Source organism: Bombina bombina, chromosome 1 (genome assembly GCF_027579735.1).
Source record: "Bombina bombina isolate aBomBom1 chromosome 1, aBomBom1.pri, whole genome shotgun sequence".
Classification (NCBI taxonomy): domain Eukaryota; kingdom Metazoa; phylum Chordata; class Amphibia; order Anura; family Bombinatoridae; genus Bombina; species Bombina bombina.
This window is the reverse complement of record NC_069499.1, coordinates 1030107985-1030131339: the sequence shown is the minus strand read 5'-3', so window position 1 is coordinate 1030131339 and position 23355 is coordinate 1030107985. Positions and strand designations below refer to the sequence as shown.

Sequence of the window (23355 nt, the reverse complement as noted above, 5' to 3'; positions counted from 1 at the left end):
TTAAAATTGTCTTTTGTAGGGCATTGCCCTAAGTTAAACAGCTCTTTTACATGAAAAAATTACAAAGTCCCCCCTAAAAGTAAACCCCCACCCAACCAACCACCCAAAATAAAAAACCTAAGTCTAAAAATAGCCTAAGCTACCCATTGCCCCTAAAGGGGGTATTTGTATGGGCATTGCCCTAAAAAGGACATTCAGCTCTTTTTCACCCATAAAAATATAAAAGCCCTAATCTGAATAAAAACCCACCTAAAAAAATAAAAAAAGACTTAACACTGACCCCAGAAAATCTACTCACAGTTCCTGAAGTCTGGACATCCAGCTTCATCCAGGTGGCAAGAAATCTTCATCCAGGCAGCGACATCTTCCTCCATTGCGGGGGCATCTATCTTCATCCCGGTGGCGTGGAGCTTTGGCGGTGTGGAACTGACCAGGACCGGCGGCGACATCCAGCATGGAGCCTCCTCTTCATGTGATGGTCTGCCGCACACTGAAGCTTGAATGCTTTTATATTAGAGTACCGTTGCATTCCTATTGGCTGAAAAATTCAAATCAGCCAATAGGATGAGACCTGCTTAAGTTCTATTAGCTGTTCAAATCAGCCAATAGAATTTAAGCAGCACTCATCCTATTGGCTAATTTAAATTTTTCAGCCAATAGGAATACAACGGTACCCCAACATAAAAGGGGTACTTTGCTTTCAAGCTTCAGTGTGCGGCGGTGGTCGCCGCCGGTCCTGTTCAGCTCTGCGCTGCCACAGCTCAGCACCACCTGGATGAAGATAGATGATGTCCCTGCGATGGAGGAGGATATCACCGCCTGGATGAAGACTTCTCGCTTCCTGGATGAAGATGGATGTCCGGACTTTAGGAACTGTGAGTAGATTTTCTGGGGTTAGTGTTAGGTCTTTTTTTTATTTTTTTGGGGTGCTTTTTTTTTAGATTAGGGCTTTTTTATTTTTATGGGTGAAAAAGAGCTGAATGCTATTTTAAGGGCAATGCCCATACAAATGCGCCTTTGGGGGCAATGGATAGTTTAGGGGTTTTTTAGATTTATTTTTTTTTATTTTGGGGTGTTGGTTAGTTGGGGGGTTTACTTTTAAAAGGGTCTTTGTAATTATTTTAGGTAAAAGAACTGTTTAACTTAGGGCAATGCCCTACAAAAGGCCCTTTTAAGGTCTATTGGTAATTTATTGATAGGTTAGGGGGTGTTTCTATTTTGGGGTGGCTTTTTTGTTTTTATAGGGATATTAGATTAGTTTTATTTTTTTTTATTTTAGATAATTTCGTTTATTATTTTTTGCAATCTTACGCCTAGATTACGAGTTTTGTCAGTAAAACCGTGCGGTGCTAACGGAGCCTTTTTTTTTTCACCGCTCACTTAAAACAACGCTGGTATTACGAGTTTTCTGAATGGCTGCGTTAGCCTCAGAAAAGTGAGCGAAGAGCAAAATTTAGCTCCACATCTCACTGTAATACCAGCGCTGCTTACGGTAGCGGTGAGCTGGCTAAACGTGCTTGTGCACAATTTCCCCATAGGAAACAATGGGGCTGAGCCGGCTGAAAAAAAACCTAACACCTGCAAAAAAGCAGTGTTCAGCTCCTAATGCAGCCCCATTGATTCCTATGGGAAAATAAAAGTTATGTCTACACCTAACACCCTAACATGAACCCCGAGTCTAAACACACCTAATCTTACACTTATTAACCACTAATCTGTCTCCCCCGAAATCGCTGCCACCTGCATTATACTATTAACCCCTAATCTCCCGCTCCAGACACCGCCGCCACCTACATTATACCTATGAACCCCTAATCTGCTGCCCCTAACATCGCCAAACCCTACATTAAATTTATTAACCTCTAACCTGCCGCCCCCAATGTCGCCGCCACTATAATAAAGTTATTAATCCCTAAACCTAAGTCTAACCTTAACCCCCCCAACTTAAATATAATTAAAATAAATCTAAATAAAATAACTACAATTAAATAAATTAATCCTATTTAAAACTAAATACTTTCCTATAAAATAAACCCTAAGCTAGCTAAAATATTCACATCGCATGTCATCCATAGGTATTGATCCCCTTTTTGTATATCAGATAGTTTCTGGAGTAAGTCTGTAGTATCCCTTATATACAATGGCAATTATCTGACATATAATATAAATAATAATTACATTATAGCCATCTTAGGGTTTATTTTTATTTTACAGGCAACTTTGTATTTATTTTAACTAGGTACAATAGTTATTAAATAGTTATTAACTATTTAATAACTACCTAGTTAAAATAAATACAAATTTACCTGTAAAATAAACCCTAACCTAAGTTACAATTACACCTATCATTACTCTATAATTAAATTAATTACCTAAACTAACTAAAATTAAATACAATTAAATTAAATAAACTAAATTACGGAAAACCCCCCCCACTAAATTACAGAAAACAAAAAAGAAATTACAAATTTTTAAACTAATTACACCTAATCTAATTCCCCTAATAAAATAAAAAAGCCCCCCAAAATAAAAAAAATTCCCTACCCTATACTAAATTACAAATATCCCTTAGAAGGCCCATTTGTGGGGCATTGCCCCAAAGTAATCAGCTCTTTTACCTGTAAAAAAAAATACAACCGCTGCTCCATAACCCTCTCCGCCTGCTCTGAGCAGGTGGACAGGAATCGCCGGAAATCAACCCAATCGAGTACGATCGGGTTGATTGACACCTCCCTGCTGGCAGCTGATTGGCCGTGAGTCAGCAGGGGGCAGCGTTGCACCAGCAGCTCTTGTGAGCTGCTGGTGCAATGTTAAATGCAGAGAGCGTATTGCTCTCCGCATTCAGCGAGGTCTTGCGAACCTGATCCGCACTGTCAGATAAGGTCCGCAATTCCTTTGATAAATAGGCCCCATTGTGTTAGAAAACAACTAACACCTGTGATTGCGGAATGGTGATCGCTATAACGCAATCCCCATTGATGTCTATGGAGACAAGAAGGTTTTGTTTAAATCTAACATCCTAATATAAACCCCTAGTCTAAATACCCCTAATCCACCACCTCCCAACATCGCCAACACTAAATAAAGTTATTAACCCCTAAACCACTGTCCCTCGTCATTGGAGACACTAAAGAAAGTTATTAACCTCCAAAACGCTGCTCCAACCACATCGCTAACATTTAAATAAAGTTAACGCCTAATCCACCGCCCCTGACATCGCCGACACTAAATAAAGCTATTAACCCCTAAACCATTGACCCCCCACATCGCCAACCCTATATAAAGCTATTAACCCCTAATCCACTGGCCCCCGCATCGCAAATACTAAACTAATTCTATTAACCCCTAAACCACCGGCTCTCCACATCAGGACAAACTAAATTAAACTATTAACCCCTAAATGTAACACTCCCTAACTTTAAAGTTACAATATAATTAACTTAAAATTAATTAAAACTTACCTGTGAAATAAAAAAAAAACTAAGCTTAAAGTATAAATAAACCTAACATTACTATTTTAAAAACTAAAATAAACTAAAAATAAACTAAAAATAAAAAAAAACGAAATTACAAGTCTAAACTAATTGCTAAGTCTAATTACTAAGTCTAAACTTATGAAAAATAAAAAAAATATAAGATCACAAAAAATAATTATCCAAAATAATAAAAATTAAACCTAATCTAATACCCCTATAAAAACAAAAAAGCCACCCCAAAAAAAAACCTAACCTAACAATAAACTACCAATAGACCCCATAACAGTAAAACACTCCAAACACCCAATCCCCCAAAATATAAAAAAATAACTACCCATTGCCCCTAAAAGGGCAATGCCCATAAAAGAGCAATCAGTTTTTTAGTGCCTATTAAAAAAAAGCCCTAATCTAAAAAAAACCCCATCCAAACCCCCCCCCCCAAAAAAAAAAAACCTAACAACATCCAAAAAAATTGACTCACCATTCCTGAAGTCCAGACATCTTCTTCCAGGCAGAGAAAAGTCTTCATCCAGAGTGGGGACATCATCTATCTTTATCCCAGTGGCGTGAAGCTGTGGTGGTACCCCTTTTATATTGGGGTACCTTGCATTCCTATTGGCTGAACTTTTGAAATCAGTCAATAGGATGAGAGCTGCTTAAATCCTATTGGCTGATATGGGATATGGGGTTCAGCGGTTAATAGGTTTATTTAGTGTTGACGATGTGGGGGGTTTAGGGTTTAATACTTTATTTTAGTGTTGGTGATGTCGGTGGGGGTTAATAGGTTTATTATAGTATTTGTGATGCAGGGGATGGTGGTTTAGGGGTTAATAGGTAGTTTTATGGGTGATAGTGTACTTTGTAACATTTTTGTTATGAGTGTTGTTAAACATTTTTGTTTCACCAAAATCATAACTACAGGTCTTTTTTAGTGGAATGGATCATGGCGGTATAAGCTATAGCGCTAGCGTAATAGCCGGACCGCAACCTGTAATACGGGTGACCTGAAAATTCCACACTTATTTTGAATGTGGAATGGAGAGTTGCGGTATAGGCTAAAATGCTAGCGGTATAGCCGTACCGCTGCGACTTGTAATATGGGTGACCTATCCATTCCACGCGCAAAGGCCAATTAGCCTTTACCGCACAACTTGTAATTTAGGTGTATATTTTAGAACTTGAATGTAAGTTTATAAAAATAAATACTGTATATAAAACAACAAAATATTTTTACCTTCCATAGAGTCAAGAGTTACTGAGATTTCATCAGTAAATACTTCAGCAAATGGTATCCCAGTATACTCAATGGTAGAAGAACTTAGCTTCACTTTCACAGAATGTCTCTTCGTGACAGAATTTTTTAGGAGGAGTTTTAGATTGATATCGTCACCAAACTTGGGAGACTCAACCAGTTTGAACTTTCCTGTAACGTCTAACTTGGCTGGTTTTTCATCAGCGTCTGGTGATATTGCATCATGGTTTCTCTTTCTCTTACGTTTTTTCTCAACCCCCCTTTTTCCAGGAACCTTCTCATTAGTATCTCCCATCTCCTTCAACTTATTGCGGGCTTTCAAATATACCTGTCTTTCTTCTTCAGAACCTACAAGCAGATATACTTACAATCAGAATAAATCCTACAAATCAAAGGGGGCATTTGTAATATAAAATTAGAAGTGGTGAAAACAATTTTACAACATATTTATTTTACATTGGTTTGGCTTTTTATTGAGTGTTTGATTGCTTCATGTGTATGTAAATTCGGTGGCTGTAAAAAATGCTATGCTCACATCACTCCAACATATGATTGTTAATATGTAAGACTTGATGTGCTATCACAACCTACATTGGGTATCTCTCTTACCTTCTGGGTATTTATAGCTCTCTGTAATATCTGCACGTTCATCACTGTCCACAGATTTTGTGCTGATGTGTTTCCCAACAAAACTGGTATTAGAGTACACTTTCTCTTGTATATCTTTATCGTAGTAAATCCAGGTAACGCGATCTGCGTTTACTTCAGAAAAAACAAAAGCTGCATCATAGTCTAAGTGCACATCTCCTTCTTTGATAGCGTGGACTGAAGTAGGACCACAACGATGAACACCTGCAAATATAAGACAAGTAGGGGTTGTATGTTCAGCAATACTGCAGCAAATAATGAAGTCATTCTAGTTTGCTACAAAATACTTTTGTTTAATGTATAACATTTTAACAATTGCAGAAAGAAGAAACAGTTTTACTTTCAAATAATGGGTAGATTGATAGATTGGTGTGAGTAAGGCTGAAAACATGTTCTGAATTAATTGAAACTTTCTTCACCTATCTTACGGAACATATTGTAGGTGGGCGTTCCTTCCATTTAAGGGACATGAAACCCAGATTTCTTTTTCATCAGCTTTTAAATTTAGTTATATTATTATATTTGCTTCATTCTCTTGGTATCCTTTGTTGAAGGAACAGCCACACAAGACTGGGAGCTAGAAGAATTACAACAGGTGAGCCAATGACAAAGAAGCATATATGTGCAGTCACTAATCAGCAGCTCATACCCAGTAGTACATTGCTGCTACCGCTGAGGATATGTACATACGCTTTTCAATAAAAGGATACATAGAAACATAGAATTTGACAGTAGATAAGAACCAAAAAGGCCCATCAAGTATACCCATTTTACATGTTACTTTTTCTTAGGATAGCCTTATGCATGTCCCTGGCATTTTTTAATTGCTTTACAGTCTTTGTGTTTACCACATCAATTGGAAGTTTATTCCATTAATCCACCACCCTTTCTGTAAAAAAAAATCTTCCTCGCATTTCTCCTGAATCTGCCACCCTCTAACTTTAGATTGTGACCCCTTGTTTTGGCATTTGTTCTTTTGTGGTGTCAGTATATAACAGGGTTATAATACAATGTATTTGTTGTAATTCTTTAAAACAAACCCACAATTAAAATGTATATAAGAAACAATTGAAATTAATAATTATTCCTAAGATTTATATACACATTGCAATATATTTATAGAAACCAGACTATGAATCAAATTATATGCTGTTATAATATTCTATACAACAGATCATAAAAATATACATTTAAAATTAACCTTACTCACAATGAATCACATTAAAATACCACAACAAAATACCAGAGTATGGACCGCTAACTTCACAGTGTTTAGATAAACAATATACCAAGATACTTCACACAAATCTTACTGGGTCTCAAAATATTAAAGATAACTTTCAGACAAGTATAATTAAGTTATTGAGCCCACAAATGATTCTATATAACTTCAATTAGAAACATCAGAAATTGTATATATTATTAATGCAATCAGCCAATTTATATGACTATCTAAGACTACACAGGACTATGGATATAAGCATAAAATATGAAGTGCCCTTTTAAAATTACCATCTTCAATTACTGTAGCAATAATGAATGTATTTGCTTTAAAATATTAAGTTATAGTCACTGCCATACGTTACCACATAACCAAATGATTATTCAGTTTCCAGAATTTCTTGTGGGTCATCTAAGATGGATTTATCCACCATGTGCAGAGGTACAGCTCTCAAAATGGTTAATCTTCCTTTGTTCAAGAAAGTGTCCCAAAATGGCAGAGAATATACTTGGCCCAAAGCCTATGGCCTCTAGTTATCAAGCCGTCAACCTCAAATACGCTGGAATTCCGCAGCGTATTTGTGGCGAGGCTGATTCGCCTTAGTTATCAAAGGCTCGAGACCGGCAAAAGTAGAATTTTGTGACGTAAGCATCGATCCGCCGGACTCAGTCCGACACAGATCGATTCTTACGTCACTCCAGATGTTCCGCACACAAGTGCGGCACAATCTCACTACTTTTGCTAGCTATCAAAAAACTAGCAGGTACGCTCGGCACTTTTACGGCCCAGCGTACCTGGTTTTCAATCCGCCACCCCTGGAGGCGGCGGATCCCATAGGAATCAATGGGAGTCTGACCATAGCGAAAGTACAAGTTCGCTGCTGCCAGACATCCCATTGATTCCTATGGGAGCTGTCTACACCTAACACCCTAACATGTACCCCGAGTCTAAACACCCCTAATCTGCCCCCCCTACACCGCCGCAACTAAATAAAGTTATTACCCCCTAAACCGCCGCTCCCGGAGCCCACCGCAAGCTACTCTATACATATTAACCCCTAAACCGCCGCTCCCGGAGCCCACCGCAACTATAATAAATGTATTAACCCCTAAACCGCCGCTCCCTGAACCCGTCGCAACCTATATTAAATGTATTAAGGTTTTTGTAAGGGGGGTTTGGGTTAGATTAGGGGTATGTGGGTGGTGGGTTTTAATGTTGGGGGGCTTGTATTTTTCTTTTACAGGCAAAAGAGCTGAACCACCTTCTTCACCGACGGACTACGACGAATGACGGCTCCTTTAAGGGACGTCATCCAAGATGGCGTCCCCTCAATTCTGATTGGCTGATAGGATTCTATCAGCCAATCGGAATTAAGGTAGGAAAAATCTGATTGGCTGATGGAATCAGCCAATCAGATTGAGCTCGCATTCTATTGGCTGTTCCGATCAGCCAATAGAATGCGAGCTCAATCTGATTGGCTGATTGGATCAGCCAATCGGATTGAACTTGAATCTGATTGGCTGATTCCATCAGCCAATCAGATTTTCCTACCTTAATTCCGATTGGATGATAGAATCCTATCAGCCAATCGGAATTGAGGGGACGCCATCTTGGATGACGTCCCTTAAAGGAGCCGTCATTCGTTGTAGTCCGTCGGTGAAGAAGGTGGTTCCGCGTCGGCGGAAGGAAGATTCAAGACCCGGCTTGGAAGATGACTTCATCGGATGGAAGATTTCTTCAGCACCGCTTGGAGGATTAACTTCTTCCGCTCCGGATGTCCTCTTCAGTTCCATCGGTGGCTCGGCTGAGTGAAGACGACTCAAGGTAGGATGATCTTCAGGGGATTAGTGTTAGGTTTTTGTAAGGGGGGTTTGGGTTAGATTAGGGGTATGTGGGTGGTGGGTTTTAATGTTGTGGGGGGTTGTATTTTTCTTTTACAGGCAAAAGAGCTGTTTTCTTTGGGGCATGCCCCCACAAATGGCCATTTTAAGGGCTGGTAAGGTAAAAGAGCTTTGAAATGTATTTAATTTAGAATAGGGTAGGGCATTTTTTTATTTTGGGGGGGTTTGTTATTTTATTAGGGGGCTTAGATTAGGTGTAAGTAGCTTAAAATTGTTGTAATATTTGTAACATGTTTGTAACTTATTTTTTTATTTTTTGTAACTTAGCTTTTTTTATTTTTTGTACTTTAGTTAGTTTATGTAATTGTATTTAATTGTAGTTATTTGTAGGTAGTTTATTTAATTAATTTAATGATAGTGTAGTATTAGGTTTAATTGTAACTTAAGTTAGGATTTATTTTACAGGTAATTTTGTATTTCTTTTAGCTATGTAGTTATTAAATAGTTAATAACTATTTAATAACTATTCTAACTAGCTAAAATAAATACAAAGTTACCTGTAAAATAAATATAAATCCTAAGATAGCTATAATATAATTATTAATTATATTGTAGCTATCTTAGGGTTTATTTTACAGGTAAGTATTTATTTTTAAATAGGAATAATTTATTAAAGTATAGTGTAGTGTTAGGTGTAATTGTAACTTAGGTTAGGATTTATTTCACAGGTACATTTCTCTTTATTTTATCTAGGTAAGCTATTAAATAGTTAATAACTATTTAATAGCTATTGTACCTAGTTAAAATAAATTGAAAGTTGCCTGTAAAATTAAAAAAAATCCTAAAATAGCTAGAATATAATTATTATTTATATTGTAGCTATATTAGGGTTTATTTTAAAGGTAAGTATTTAGTTTTAAATAGGATTCATTTACTTAATAAGAGTTAATTTATTTAGATTTATTTAATTAATAATTAAGTTAGGGGGCGTTAGGGTTAGGGTTAGACTTAGGTTTAGGGGTTAATAATTTTATTACAGTGGCGGCGGCGTAGTGGGGGGCAGGATAGGGGTTAATAAATTTATTATAGGTGGCGACGGTGTAGGGGGGGCAGATTAGGGGTTAATAAATTTATTATAGGTGGCGACGGTGTAGGGGGGGCAGGATAGGGGTTAATAGGTTTAATATAGGTTGCGGCGGGTTCATGGAGCGGCGGTTTAGGCGTTAAACTATTTATTTAGTTGCGGAGAGGTGCGGGATCAGCAGGATAGGGGTTAATAATTTTATTATAGAGGGCGACGGTATAGGGGGGGCAGGATAGGGCTTACTAGGTATACTGTAGGTGGCAGCGGTGTCCGGGAGCGGCGGTTTAGGGGTTAATACATTTATAAGACTTGCGGCAGGGTCTAGGAGCGGCAGTTTAGGGGTTAGTAACTTTATTGAGTTGCGGGAGGCTCCGGGGGCGCCGGTATAGGGGGTAGAACAGTGTAGTTTAGTGTGAGTGCTTAGTGACAGGCTAGCAATAAAGCTGGGAAAAAGCCGAAGGGCAGCGAGATCGGATGAGTGATAACTGTCACAGTCCGCTGCTCATCGCCCCGCGGCTTTTTGACAGCTTTATTTGATAACTTAGGCGTATTTTTTCAGGTCCGCGGCGGCGAAGGTAGGCGAGCTTAGGCGGGCGTATTGGGCCGGCGAAGCCAGAAAAGTAGACGGCTTGATAACTACCCCCCATTGTCACTACCATACGTTACCACATAACCAAATGATTATTCAGTTTCCAGAATTTCTTGTGGGTCATCTAAGATGGATTTATCCACCATGTGCAGAGGTACAGCTCTCAAAATGGTTAATCTTCCTTTGTTCAAGAAAGTGTCCCAAAATGGCAGAGAATATACTTGGCCCAAAGCCTATGGCCTCTAGTTATCAAGCCGTCAACTGCAAATACGCTGGAATTCCGCAGCGTATTTGTGGCGAGGCTGATTCGCCATAGTCATCAACCCCTACTGCCTGGCAAAAGTAGAATATAGTGACGTAATCTATGATCCGCCGGACTCAGTCCGACACAGATCGATAGTTACGTCACTACAGATGTTCCGAACGCAAGTTCGGCACAATCTGACTGCTTTTGGTAGTTATCAAACTACTACCAGGTACACTCGGCACTATTCAGGCCCAGCATACCTGTATTTCAATCCGCCGCCCTGGAGGCGGCGGATCCCATAGGAATCAATGGGAGTCTGACCATAGCGAAAGCTCATGTTCGCTGCTGCCCGATATCCCATTGATTCCTATGGGAAGAGTCTGCACCTGACACCCTAACATGTACCCCGAGTCTAAACACCCCTAATCTGCCCCCCCTACACTGCCGCAACTAAATAAATTTATTACCCCCTAAACCGCCGCTCCCAGACCCAGCCGCCACCTACATTATACATATTAAACCCTAATCTGCCGCCCCCTATACCGCCGCCACCTACATAAACTTATTAACCCCTATCCTGCGGATCCCGGACCCCGCCGCAACTAAATAAATTGTTTAACCCCTAAACCGCCACTCCCATACCCCGCCGCCACCTATATTAAAGTTATTAACCCCTATCCTGCCCCCCCTATACCACCGCCACCTATATTAAAATTATTAACCCCTATTCTGCCCCCCTATACTGCCGCCACCTATATTAAAATTATTAACCCATAAACCTTAGTCTAACACTAACCCTAACACCGCCCTAACTTAAATATTATTTTAATAAATCTAAATAATATTACTCGTATTAACTAAATTAAAGGGACAGTCTAGTCCAAAAAAACTTTCATGATTCAGATAGGGCATGTCATTTTAAACAATTTTCAAATTTACTTTTATCACCAATTTTTCTTTGTTCTCTTGCTATTCTTAGTTGAAAGCTTAACCTAGGAGGTTCATATGCTAATTTCTTAGACCTTGAAGGCCGCCTCTTAAGAATGCATTTTAACAGGTTTTTCACCACTAGAGGGTGTTAGTTCAAGTTTTTCGTATAGATAACACTGTGCTCATGCACGTGAAGTTACCTGTGAGCCATCACTGATTGGCTAAACTGCAAGTCTGTCAAAATAACTGAAATAAAGGGGCAGTCTGCAGAGGCTTAGATACAAGATAATCACAGAGGAAAAAAAAATATAAATATAACTGTGTTGGTTATGCAAAACTAGGGAATGGGTAAAAAAGGGATTATCTATCTTTTAAAACAATAACAATTCTGGTGTAGACTGTCCCTTTAATCATATTTAAAACTAAATACTTACCTGTAAAATAAACCCTAAGATAGCTACAATATAACTTATAATTATATTGTAGCTATTTTAGGATTTATTTTTATTTTACAGGCAACTTTGTATTTATTTTAACTAGGTACAATAGTTATTAAATAGTTATTAACGATTTAATAACTATCTAGCCAAAATAAGTACAAAATTACCTGTAAAATAAATCCTAACCTAAGTTACAATTAAACCTAACACTACACTATCATTAAATTAATTAAATAAATTACCTACAATTACCTATAATATATATATAGCCCCTCCTTATTTTCTTTAATCATTCCCACAAGATTTTGATAGGCCCTCTTATGCTTGCCTGTGATTCACCCTTAACAGAGCTGAGCATTGATTGGTTATTTGGTTTGCCATACGTTTTAAACAGTCAATTTATTTGGCTGTCATACTATTTCTGAACTATTGGTGGCAGCAGATAACCAGAATTGCAGTCTCACTATCAATACTGCTACAGTAAATACAGTTCTTATATATATTTTTTTATCAAATGCCTATTTTTATATGCTTTTAATCTCCTAGTTTTAATAATTATATGTTCAATTTGAGATCAAACATGAGTATATTATCAATTATATGTTAAAATATGCTTATTGGAGTCTCATTCCTTTTCAATATAAATATAGCCCACATCTTTGTACATCTCTTGATAGTGTTATTTTGAGTGCATGAAAAACGTAATTTGTAATTTGTATATAATTTATGGGACAATTTACTGTTGTCTCCTCTGTCTGAAATTAAAGAAACAATGCTTTTATTCTGAAGTGAGTTGGTTAAACACTTAAAATAGACAGTTACATATTCACTTTAGATTTAAAGGAATATTTTTATTTTATTACACATCTCCCAGGTTCATATATATATATATATATATATATATATATATATATATATATATATATATATATATATATATATATATAATTTGAATATTTTAAATAGATTTGAAAATTATATACAAATCATTTATATGACTTTTTAAGTATACATTCTGCTATTTAAAATCTAACTTTTTACCAAGTCTGGTAAATAGGAGATTCTGTGTATCCAAATCAGCAGGGGATATTCAACTCGTGCATGCAAATTGGCTCCCCCTGATGAAAAACTTGTTTCTCTTGCATATCGTTAGGCCTCAAAAAGTTCAGTCCCAGACCTAGCGACTGTTGCCTACAGATAGGAAAACTCCTCCTTATAAAGGCTTGCTTTGAAGAAATCTGCTTTCACTAATTGAAACACATATTCCCTTTTGTTCTCTCTTGTATGTATTTAGCAGCTATGATAATATGTTGGAGATCTGATAGGGAATCTTTGAAAACAATTCCTTTGTTCTCAAATGTTCTGTAATCAGAAAAAGGCATCTTATGTCTGACCTCAGAATTGCAATACACAGAATGTATTCAGCGATAAAATGAGCATGCTCAATTTTAATATTTGATAGGTTGCATACTTATTTTATCTTATTATATATATATATATATATATATATATATATATATATATATATATATATATATATGCATTGTCTACTGGCATTCACAGATACCCTGACAGTGGAAAATGCTTTCAGCTTCTACTTTATTAAGTCCCTTCATATATTTGAAGGTTTCTATCATGTCACCTCTTTCCCTTCTAACTAAGTACTAAACTATAAATATTTAGGTCATAGAGTCTTTCTTTGTACGTTTTATATTTTAGACCGTGTACCATTTTAGTAGCCCTCTTTTTGACAGCTTCTTAGTTTAGAGGGCCTATTTACTATGGTGTGAGCGGACATGATCCGATATAGTGGATCATGTCCGCTGCACATCGATAAATGCTGACAGCATACGCTGTCGACATTTATCATTACATTCACAAGAACTGCTGATGCAATGCTGCCCCCTGCAGATTCGCAGACAGGTTATGGAGCAGCGGACTTTAGACCGATGCTTCATAACTTCTGTTTCTGGCGAGCCTGAAACACTGGGTATCAAGCTCCGTACGGAGCTTGATAAATATGCCACTAGGTATATCTTTCTGAAGATATGGGCCTCTAGTTATCAAGCCGTCAACCGCAAATACGCTGGAATTCTGCAGCGTATTTGTGGCGAGGCCGATTAGCCTTAGTTATCAAGCCCTACTGCCCGGCAAAAGTAGAATATAGTGACGTAACCTACGATCCGCCGGACTCAGTCCGACACAGATCGATGGTTACGTCACTACAGATGTTCCAAACGCAAGTTCGGCACAATCTGACTACTTTTGGTAGTTATCAAACTACTACCAGGTACGCTCACCACTATTCCGGGGCAGCGTACCTGGATTTCAATCCGCCATCCTGGAGGCGGCGGATCCCATAGGAATCAATGGGAGTCTGACCATAGCGAAAGCTCATGTTCGCTGCTGTCCGATATCCCATTGATTCCTATGGGAGATGTCTGCACCTAACACCCTAACATGTACCCCGAGTCTAAACACCCCTAATCTGCCCCCCTACACTGCTGCAACTAAATAAACTTATTAACCCCTAAACCGCCGCTCCTGGACCCTGCCGCAACTATATTAAACATGTTAACCCCTAAACCGCCGCTCCCGGACCCCGCCGCCACCTACATTATACATATTAACCCCTAATCTGCCGCCCCCTATACCGCCGCCACCTACATAAACTTATTAACTCCTATCCTGCGGATCCCAGACCCCGCCGCAACTAAATAAATTGTTTAACCCCTAAACCACCGCTCCCGGACCCCGCCGCCACCTATATTAAAATTATTAACCCCTATCCTGACCCCCTATACTGCCGCCACCTATATTAAAAATATTAACCCCTAAACCTAAGTCTAACACTAACCCTAAGCCCCCCAACTTAAATATTATTTTAATAAATCTAAATAATATTACTCGTATTAACTAAATTAATCCTATTTAAAACTAAATACTTACCTGTAAAATAAACCCTAAGATAGCTACAATATAACTAATAATTATATTGTAGCTATTTTAGGATTTATATTTATTTTACAGGCAACTTTGTATTTATTTTAACTAGGTAGAATAGTTATTAAATAGTTATTAACTATTTAATAACTACCTAGCTAAAATATTTACAAAATGGCCTGTAAAATAAATCCTAACCTAAGTTACAATTAAACCTAACACTACACTATCATTAAATTAATTAAATAAATTAACTACAATTACCTAAAATTAAATTAAATTAAATAAACTAAACTATAGTACAAATAAATAAAATTACAGAAAATAAAAAAGAATTACAAGAATTTTAAACTAATTACACCTAAAAAAAAATACAACCCCCTCAACATTAAAACCCACCACCCACATACCCCTACTCTAACCCACCCAAACCCCCCTTAAAAAAACCTAACACTAACCCCCTGAAGATCACCCTATCTTGAGCCGTCTTCACCCATCCAGGCAGCGTCTTCAATCTTTATCCATCCGGAGCGGAGCGGAGCCATCTTCCAAGGAGCGGACGCGGAGCCATCCTCTTCAACCGACAACTGAACGACAAATGAAGGTTCCTTTAAGGGATGTCATCCAAGATGGCGTCCCTCGAATTCCGATTGGCTGATATGATTCTATCAGCCAATCGGAATTTAGGTAGGAAAAATCTGATTGGCTGATTCAATCAGCCAATCAGATCGAAGTTCAATCCGATTGGCTGATCCAATCAGCCAATCGGATTGAGCTTGCATTCTATTGGCTGATCGGAACAGCCAATAGAATGCGAGCTCAATCCGATTGGCTGATTGGATCAGCCAATCAGATTTTTCCTACCTTAATCCCGCACCTAAATAAAGTTATTACCCCCTAAAACGCTGCTCCTAGACCCCGCCGCAACTAAAATAAATGTATTAACCCCTAAACCTCCGCTCCCGGACCCCGCCGCCACCTACATTATACCTATTAGCTCCTATCCTGACCCCCACTACACCGCCTACACCTATATTCAAGTTATTAACCCCTATCCTGTGGATCCCGGACCCCGCCGCAACTAAATAAATTGTTTAACCCCTAAACCACCGCACCCGAAGCCCACCGCCACCTATATTAAAGTTATAAACTCCTATCCTGCCCCCCACTACACCGCCGCCACCTACATTAAACTCATTAACACCTAAACCGCCACTCCCGGACCCCGCCACAACTAAATTAAATGTTTAACCCCTAAACCGCCGCTTCCGGACCCCGCCGCCACCTATATTAAACTTATTAACCCCTATCATGACCCCTATACCGCTGCCACCTTGGCCAATCGGATTAAGCTTGCATTCTATAGGCTCTTCCGATCAGTCAATAGAATGCGAGCTCAATCCGATTGGCTGATTGGATCAGCCAATCGGATTGAACTTCAATCTGATTGACCGATTGAATCAGCCAATCAGATTTTTCCTACCTTAATTCCGATTGGAATTCGAGGGACGCCAACTTGGATGACGTCCCTTAAAGGAACCTTCATTCGTCGTTCAGTCATCGGTTGAAGAGGATGGCTCCGCGTCGGCTCCTTGGAAAATGGCTCAGCTCAGCTCCGGATGGATGAAGATTGAAGACACCGCCTGGATGAAGACTTTTGCTGGATGGAGAACCTCTTCTGCGCCACTTGGATGAAGATTTCGACCCGGTTGGGTGAAGACAGCTCAAGGTAGGGTGATCTTCAGGGGGTTAGCGTTAGGTTTTTTTAAGGGGGGTTTGGGTGGGTTAGAGTAGGGGTATGTGGGTGGTGGGTTTTAATGTTGGGGGGGTTGTATTTTTTTACAAGTAAAAGAGCTGATTACTTTGGGGCAATGCCTCGCAAAAAGCCCTTTTAAGGGCTGGTAAAAGAGCTGGTTACTTTGTAATTTAGAATAGGGTAGGGCATTTTTTTATTTTGAGGGCCTTTATTATTTTATTAGGGGGCTTAGATTAGGTGTAATTGGTTTAAACTTCTTGTAATTCTTTTTTATTTTCTCTAATTTAGTGTTTGTTTTTACTATAGTTTAGTTTATTTAATTTAATTTAATTTTAGGTAATTGTAGTTAATTTATTTCATTATTTTAATGATAGTGTAGTGTTAGGTTTAATTGTAACTTAGGTTAGGATTTATTTTACAGGTAATTTTGTAAGTATTTTAGCTATGTAGTTATTAAATAGTTAATAACTATTTAATAACTATTCTACCTAGTTAAAATAAATACAAAGTACCCTGTAAAATAAAAATAAATCCTAAAATAGCTACAATATAATTATTAGTTATATTGTAGCTATCTTAGGGTTTATTTTATAGGTAAGTATTTATTTTTAAATAGGAATAATTTAGTTAATAATAGTAAGTTTTATTTAGATTTATTAAAATAATATTAAAGTTAGGGGGGTGTTAGTGTTAGACTTAGGTTTAGGGGTTAATATGTTTTATATAGGTGGCGGCGGTATAGGGCATCAGGATAGGGGTTAATAAGTTTAATATAGGTGGCGGCGGGGTCCGGGAGCAGCGGTTTAGGGGTTAAACATTTAATTTAGTTGCGGCGGGGTCCGGGAATGGTGGTTTAGGGGTTAATGAGTTTAATGTAGGTGGCGGCGGTGTAGTGGGGGGCAGGATAGGGGTTAACTAGAGGCCATGGTCTACAGAACTGTACATAGTATTCCATATTTGGCCTGTAAAATGGCATAAGAACCTTTCTGTTTCTACATCAATACCTCTCCCAATGCAAAGAATTGTGTGCCTACTTTAAAATAATCTGAAATAATAATTCCCAAGTCCCTTTCTTCTTTAGTTATGTACCATTTAGACTATAATTGGCCTTGGGGTTTTTGGATCCTATATGCATAATTTTTCTCTTGGTAATATTAAATTTCAGGACCCATTTATTTAATATCACTGTTTATTTGATCTCCCAGCCAGGCAAGAAGTGAGTGTGACAGGAGACGGAGACTCACTGATCGGTGTGGTGGAGAGGGTCCAGCAGGCATAACAAAGCCAGTCAGTCAGCTGAGTGGACAGTCTGGGACTCCTCATGACTTAACTCAGGTAGAGGCCAGGCCAGGGCACTGCCACAGCCGTCAGTGCTGCACCACTGAATATTGTTGACAGACCTAGTCAGAGAGAGACTTAGAGCTAGCCGCTGCCTCTGCCTCTGCCACAATGTCTTCATTATTTGATTTCTTATCTTGATTTTGTCTGCATGAGTCTGCAGTGTTTTTCCTTTGAAATTGCTTGAGAAATACAAAGTTATGATATTAACAAATGAACTATTATAATTAAACACTTTTTACACAATATAGTATGTTTTTTCCACTGCAGAGAGGATAGGTCTAGGCTACCTATCCTATCTGCAGTGGAAAAAAAACACTATATATTAAAAAAGTGTTTAATATTTGATTCGTTATCATAACTTCGTATTTCTTAAGCAATTTCAAAGGAAAAACACAGCAGACTTGTGCAGACAAAATCAAGATAATAAATCACCTAATCTATATCTATGTCCTTTCCAGTCTTCTAAAATGTTGACAGTTGACTACTTGAGACTTGAGTTGACTTGCAAACCCCCCCTTCTTGCCCCCATATAAAGAGATATCTATCTTGTGTAATGTACAATTAAGTTGTAAACTAAACTGTATTACTGACCCTGTGAAACCCCACATGCAGGAGCTTACCTGTATGCATGTCTGTAATGGGAGACCTGTATCTGTTTTATAGAATAATATGCTGGTACCCTGAACAGTGATTTATATTTTATCATATTTTAATAGGAGCATCTGCTAAATTTAGTATTTTAGCGGTTTTTATTCTCAGTGCTGCCACTGTGTGTGTTTTTATGCATATGTGTTTTGCAATGCCATGAAAAGAAAAGTTCAATTGCACCCTGACTAAAATATATTGTGACCAAAAAAGTCCTTAAAGGGACAGTCTACACCAGAATTTTTATTGTTTTAAAACATAGATAATCCCTTTATTACCCATTTCCCAGTTTTGCATAACTAACACAGTTATATTAATATACTTTTAACCTCTGTGATTATCTTGTATCTAAGCCTCTACAAACTGCCCCTTTTTTCAGTTCTTTTGACAGACTTGCAGTCTAGCCAATCAGTGCCTGCTCCCAGATAACTTCTTGTGCACAAGCACAGTGTTATCTATATGAAATACGTGAACTAACACCCTCTAGTGGTGAAAAACTGTTAAAATGCAATCTGAAAGAGGTGGGCTTCAAGGTCTAAGAAATTAGCATATGAACCTCCTAGGTTAAGCTTTCAACTAAGAATACCAAGAGAACAAAGCAAAATTGGTGATAAAAGTAAATTGGAAAATTATTTAAAATGGCATGCTCTATCTGAATCATGAAAGTTTATTTTGGCCTAGACTGTCCCTTTAAACCTTGGGAGGGGGGAGAAGGGGGGCAGCAGAATTTTGAGTGCCTAGGGCAGTACAAAAGCTAAATATGCCACTGATTCAGATGGTAGTTTATTGTAGGCTAGGGTTCTTTTATTGGGGGGGTATTTTTATAGGGATATAAGATTAGGTGTAATTGTTTTTATTTTGGATAATTTCATTTGTTATTTTTCGTAATTTAGTGTTTGTTATTTTTTGTAATTTAGTATTTTTTATTTTTTGTAATTTTAGAATTAATTTTTTTTAGTAGTGTTAGTTTTTTTTTTAATGTGTAATTTAGTTTATTTAATTGATAGTTATTTTAATTTTAGTATAATAGTTGTTAGTTTAATTGTTAATTTAAACATAGGTTTTTTTAATTTCACAGGTAAGTTTTTATTTATTTTAAGATAGGGATATTGTAATTTTAATTTAAAGTTAGGGGATTGTTAGGTTTAGGGGAGAATAGTTTAATTTAGTTTTTTGCTATGTGGGGGACTGGGGGTTTAGGGGTTAATAGGTTTATTCAGTGGCGGTGATGTGGGAGGCCAGAGGTTTAGGGGTTAATAACTTTATTATAGTGGCGGCGATGTTGGGGAGCGGCATAATAGGGGTTAATAGCTTTATTATAGTGTGGGCGATATTGGGGTATGGGGGAATAGGGGTTAATAACTTTATTATAGTGGTGACGATGTTGGGGAGCGGCAGAATAGGGGTAAATACATTATATTAGTGGTGACAATGTCGGGAGTGGCAGATTTGGGGTTAATAGTTTTAATTTAGTGTTTGCGATGCGGGAGGGTCTCGGTTTAGGGGTCAATAGGTAGTTTATGGGGGTTAGTGTACTTTGTAACAGTTTAGTTATGAGTTCTGTGTAACAGTTTTGTTGGGCAAAACTCATAACTAATGGTCTCAGATGGCGGAACGGATCGTGTCGGTATAGACTGGAACGCAAGCATTTTAGCCTCACCGCACAACCTGTAATACCGGCATTATGGAAATCCCACGCAAAAACATCATTTTTTTGAGTGCGGGATTGATGTTGCATTACAGGCTAAAATGCTTGCAGTATATACCTACAAGACCCGTAATGGCTGCATTACGGTTTTTGCACTGAAATAGCCATTTTGTCAGCGTTAAAACAGGAACGCAAAACACGGAATCTAGGTGTAAGTTAATTATAAATATTTCTTAATACAAAATATTTGCAATTGTTTATTTTAAGATGCTGATATTCTTTATTATGCATCATCCCCTCTTTAAGAAGTTTTTTCACTCTTAATTAAATTAAAAATCAGTTCAGAAATCAAAACATCTCATATACCTTTACTTAACTCTTGTGGGGTAGCATCCAGCACTTGCCATCCTTCATATTCTGAGCCTAGATCATTTCTTTTGAACCAGCTCTCATTCCAGACATGGTAGTTCCTAAATATAAACACAGCAAAATGAAACTGGAGAGCTGGGGTTCATTTTCACAAATATGTGCCCTCTGACTTGTTTCTTTTATGTCCAGATTTATATTCAACACTTTCTTATTCATTGTAGAAAAAACATAAAGCTTCTTAAAGATATATTAAATGTCTCCTGCATTTGTGTAAGATTTCTGCTTTATCCCACACTCCCTAGAGAGCCCAAAAAGCTAGATACATGCAGAAAATACTTCAATACCTTTACTTTTCTTTTTTTACTTTTATAAAATGGAGGATTTTAATCTCCATATACTATATCCATTTTAAAACTTTCAAAACGTTTTTATCAATATCAAAAAGTCAAGCTAAATATTCTAGCTCAGTTTCGACTATCACTTGAGTCCAAACTATAACTTTGTAAGTTATAATACCAGAGCTATTTAGCGTGGTCACGATATCTATTGAAAGTATAGGTTGCGCTAAAGTGATGTTGGCCTCAATAACCCTCACTAACCCTTGTCTGGTAAATTGGATTTACCATGGACTTGTAATATCTAGTTGCTAAATAGTTAATATTTATGGGTCATATTAATCAATTATTAACAATACCACAGCGTGTCTTTACTCTTGTTTCGTCCAGATGTGGTATAAATGTTATCAACCATGAGATTTCCATTTTTGTCATGAGCTGAAGCAAAATTTGTGACCACTCTAGTTGGAATCCCCAAGCACCGAAGAACTGTAGAAGACAAAAGGTCAAATGTTAAAAGTAATCCTTATAATCTAATCTCAATTATCTTTATTATAAAGCACATAACACACAATTACATAACAACATTGACACAAAACTTCTTCACCAAGACCACATAAACTCTAATTAACTGATACATGAGCACAACATGAAATAACAAATATAAACCCATAACAAAATGGACACAAATATAAAGAATAATGTACAATGAGCCAACTCAAGTCAATATTTTTTTTAAATGTTATGGATTTAACAATAATAGTAATGTAATAACAAACATGAACAAAGCTGTTACTTTCCTGACCTATCAACATGTGTCCCATTTTAACTGCACTAAAAACAGCATAACTCTAAATATGGTGCTATGAAGAATATTCCAAGTGAAATAAAACATGAAATACTAAATATTTATGTAATATTATGCTTTTATCTTGTAGGTAACCTAACATTTATTTTTCTTAAAGGGCCATGATACCCAAATGTTGAAACACTTGAAAGTGATGCAGCATAGCTGTAAAAATCTGACTAGAAAATATCACCTGAACATCTCTATGTAAAAAAGAAAGGTATTTTACCTCAAAAGTTCCTCAGTAGCCACATCCCATTGTAAAGGACTTTAAACAGAAAATCAGTATGTCAAGTGATTTAGCATATGAGTATTGTGTCCCTTTAAGTATAATCCTCCACCTAAACAGCCAGGGTTACTTTGCAAGAGGAATAGCTATAATTATCCTGTTAACAATGAGCATTGGATTAAGGACTTATTTCATGTTATTTAGCCTGTCATTGGATGAAGCATCCATACCTAGCCCTAAATGATCTGGCTTTTGTAAGGAGCTGTTCTACAAGTGCAGGGCCGTCTTTAATATTGACTGGACCCTGGGCAAAATTTTTCTTGCCCACCCCACCCCATGCAATTTTGCTCTCCACCCCAACATCCCAAAAAACAACTAAATACATTTATTTATAAAAAAAACTGGACCTAAGCAGTGCTAATAAGTAAATTAATATATAAATTCCTCTACTGTGGATTCATTTAATATGCTTTTGAATGTGATTCTGGTGTGAGGTTATCTGGTTAAAGAGATTTAGGGCAGCCAACAGGAGCAAAGCAAGTTAAAGACTGAGGAGGAAGCATGGAGGCGCAGACAAATATAAGTTTAATGACTGGAACAGCAGAACTACTATGGGAAGTTGTAAAATCTGAGACAGAGAGAAAACAAAAACTATAAAAATAAACCTTACATTAATGTGTTAAGTATCAGCATGACACTCTGAGGCCTAGTTATCAACGTGTCTACTTACCTGCCTTCGCCGGCCCAATACGCCCGCCTTAGCTCGCCTACCATCGCCGCCGCGGACCTGAAAAATCTTGCCAAAGTTATCAAAAAAGCTGTCAAAAAGCTGTGCACCAAGTACGGGGCGATGAGCAGCGGACTGTGATAGTTATCACTCATCCGATCTCGCTGCTCTTCGGCTTTTTGACAGCTTTATTGATACCCCTGTCACTAAGCACCCACACTAAACTATTTTGTTCTACCCCCTATACCGGTGCCCCCGGAGCCCCCCGCAACTAAATAAAGTTATTAACCACTAAACCGTCACTCCTAGACCCCGCCGCAACTCTTATAAATGTATTAACCCCAAAACCGCCCTGCCGCAACTATAATAAATGTATTAACCCCTAAACCGCCACTCCCGGACCCCGCAGCCACCTATATTAAACTTATCAACCCCTAATCTGCCCCCCCCTACACTGTCACCACCTATAATACATTTATTAACCCCTATCCTGCCCCCCCTACACCGCCGCCACTAAAATAAAATTATTAACCCCTTAACCTAAGTCTAACCCTAACACCCCCCTAACTTAAATATTAATTAAATACATATAAATATTATAACTCTTATTAACTAAATTAATCCTATTTAAAACTAAATACTTACCTTTAAAATAAACCCTAATATAGCTACAATATAAATAATAATTATATTGTAGCTATCTTAGGATTTATTTTTATTTTACAGGCAAATTTCAATTTATTTTAACTAGGTACAATAGCTATTAAATAGTTATTAACTATTTAA

General features: G+C 37.6%; 1 protein-coding gene across 2 annotated transcripts in view; it reads right to left on the bottom strand.

Annotated features, from left to right (window-relative positions):
- LOC128664380 (protein-glutamine gamma-glutamyltransferase E-like) overlaps positions 1–23355 on the bottom strand; it is a 111988-nt gene that overhangs the window by 19780 nt on the left and 68853 nt on the right. For both annotated transcript variants that reach the window (XM_053719258.1, XM_053719229.1), the window contains exons 7-10: positions 21126–21255; positions 20429–20532; positions 5338–5580; positions 4711–5076 (exon numbers count right to left, since the gene is read on the bottom strand). In XM_053719258.1, the coding sequence (XP_053575233.1) occupies positions 4711–5076; positions 5338–5580; positions 20429–20532; positions 21126–21255 (843 nt within the window). The remainder of the gene's footprint in view (positions 1–4710; positions 5077–5337; positions 5581–20428; positions 20533–21125; positions 21256–23355) is intronic.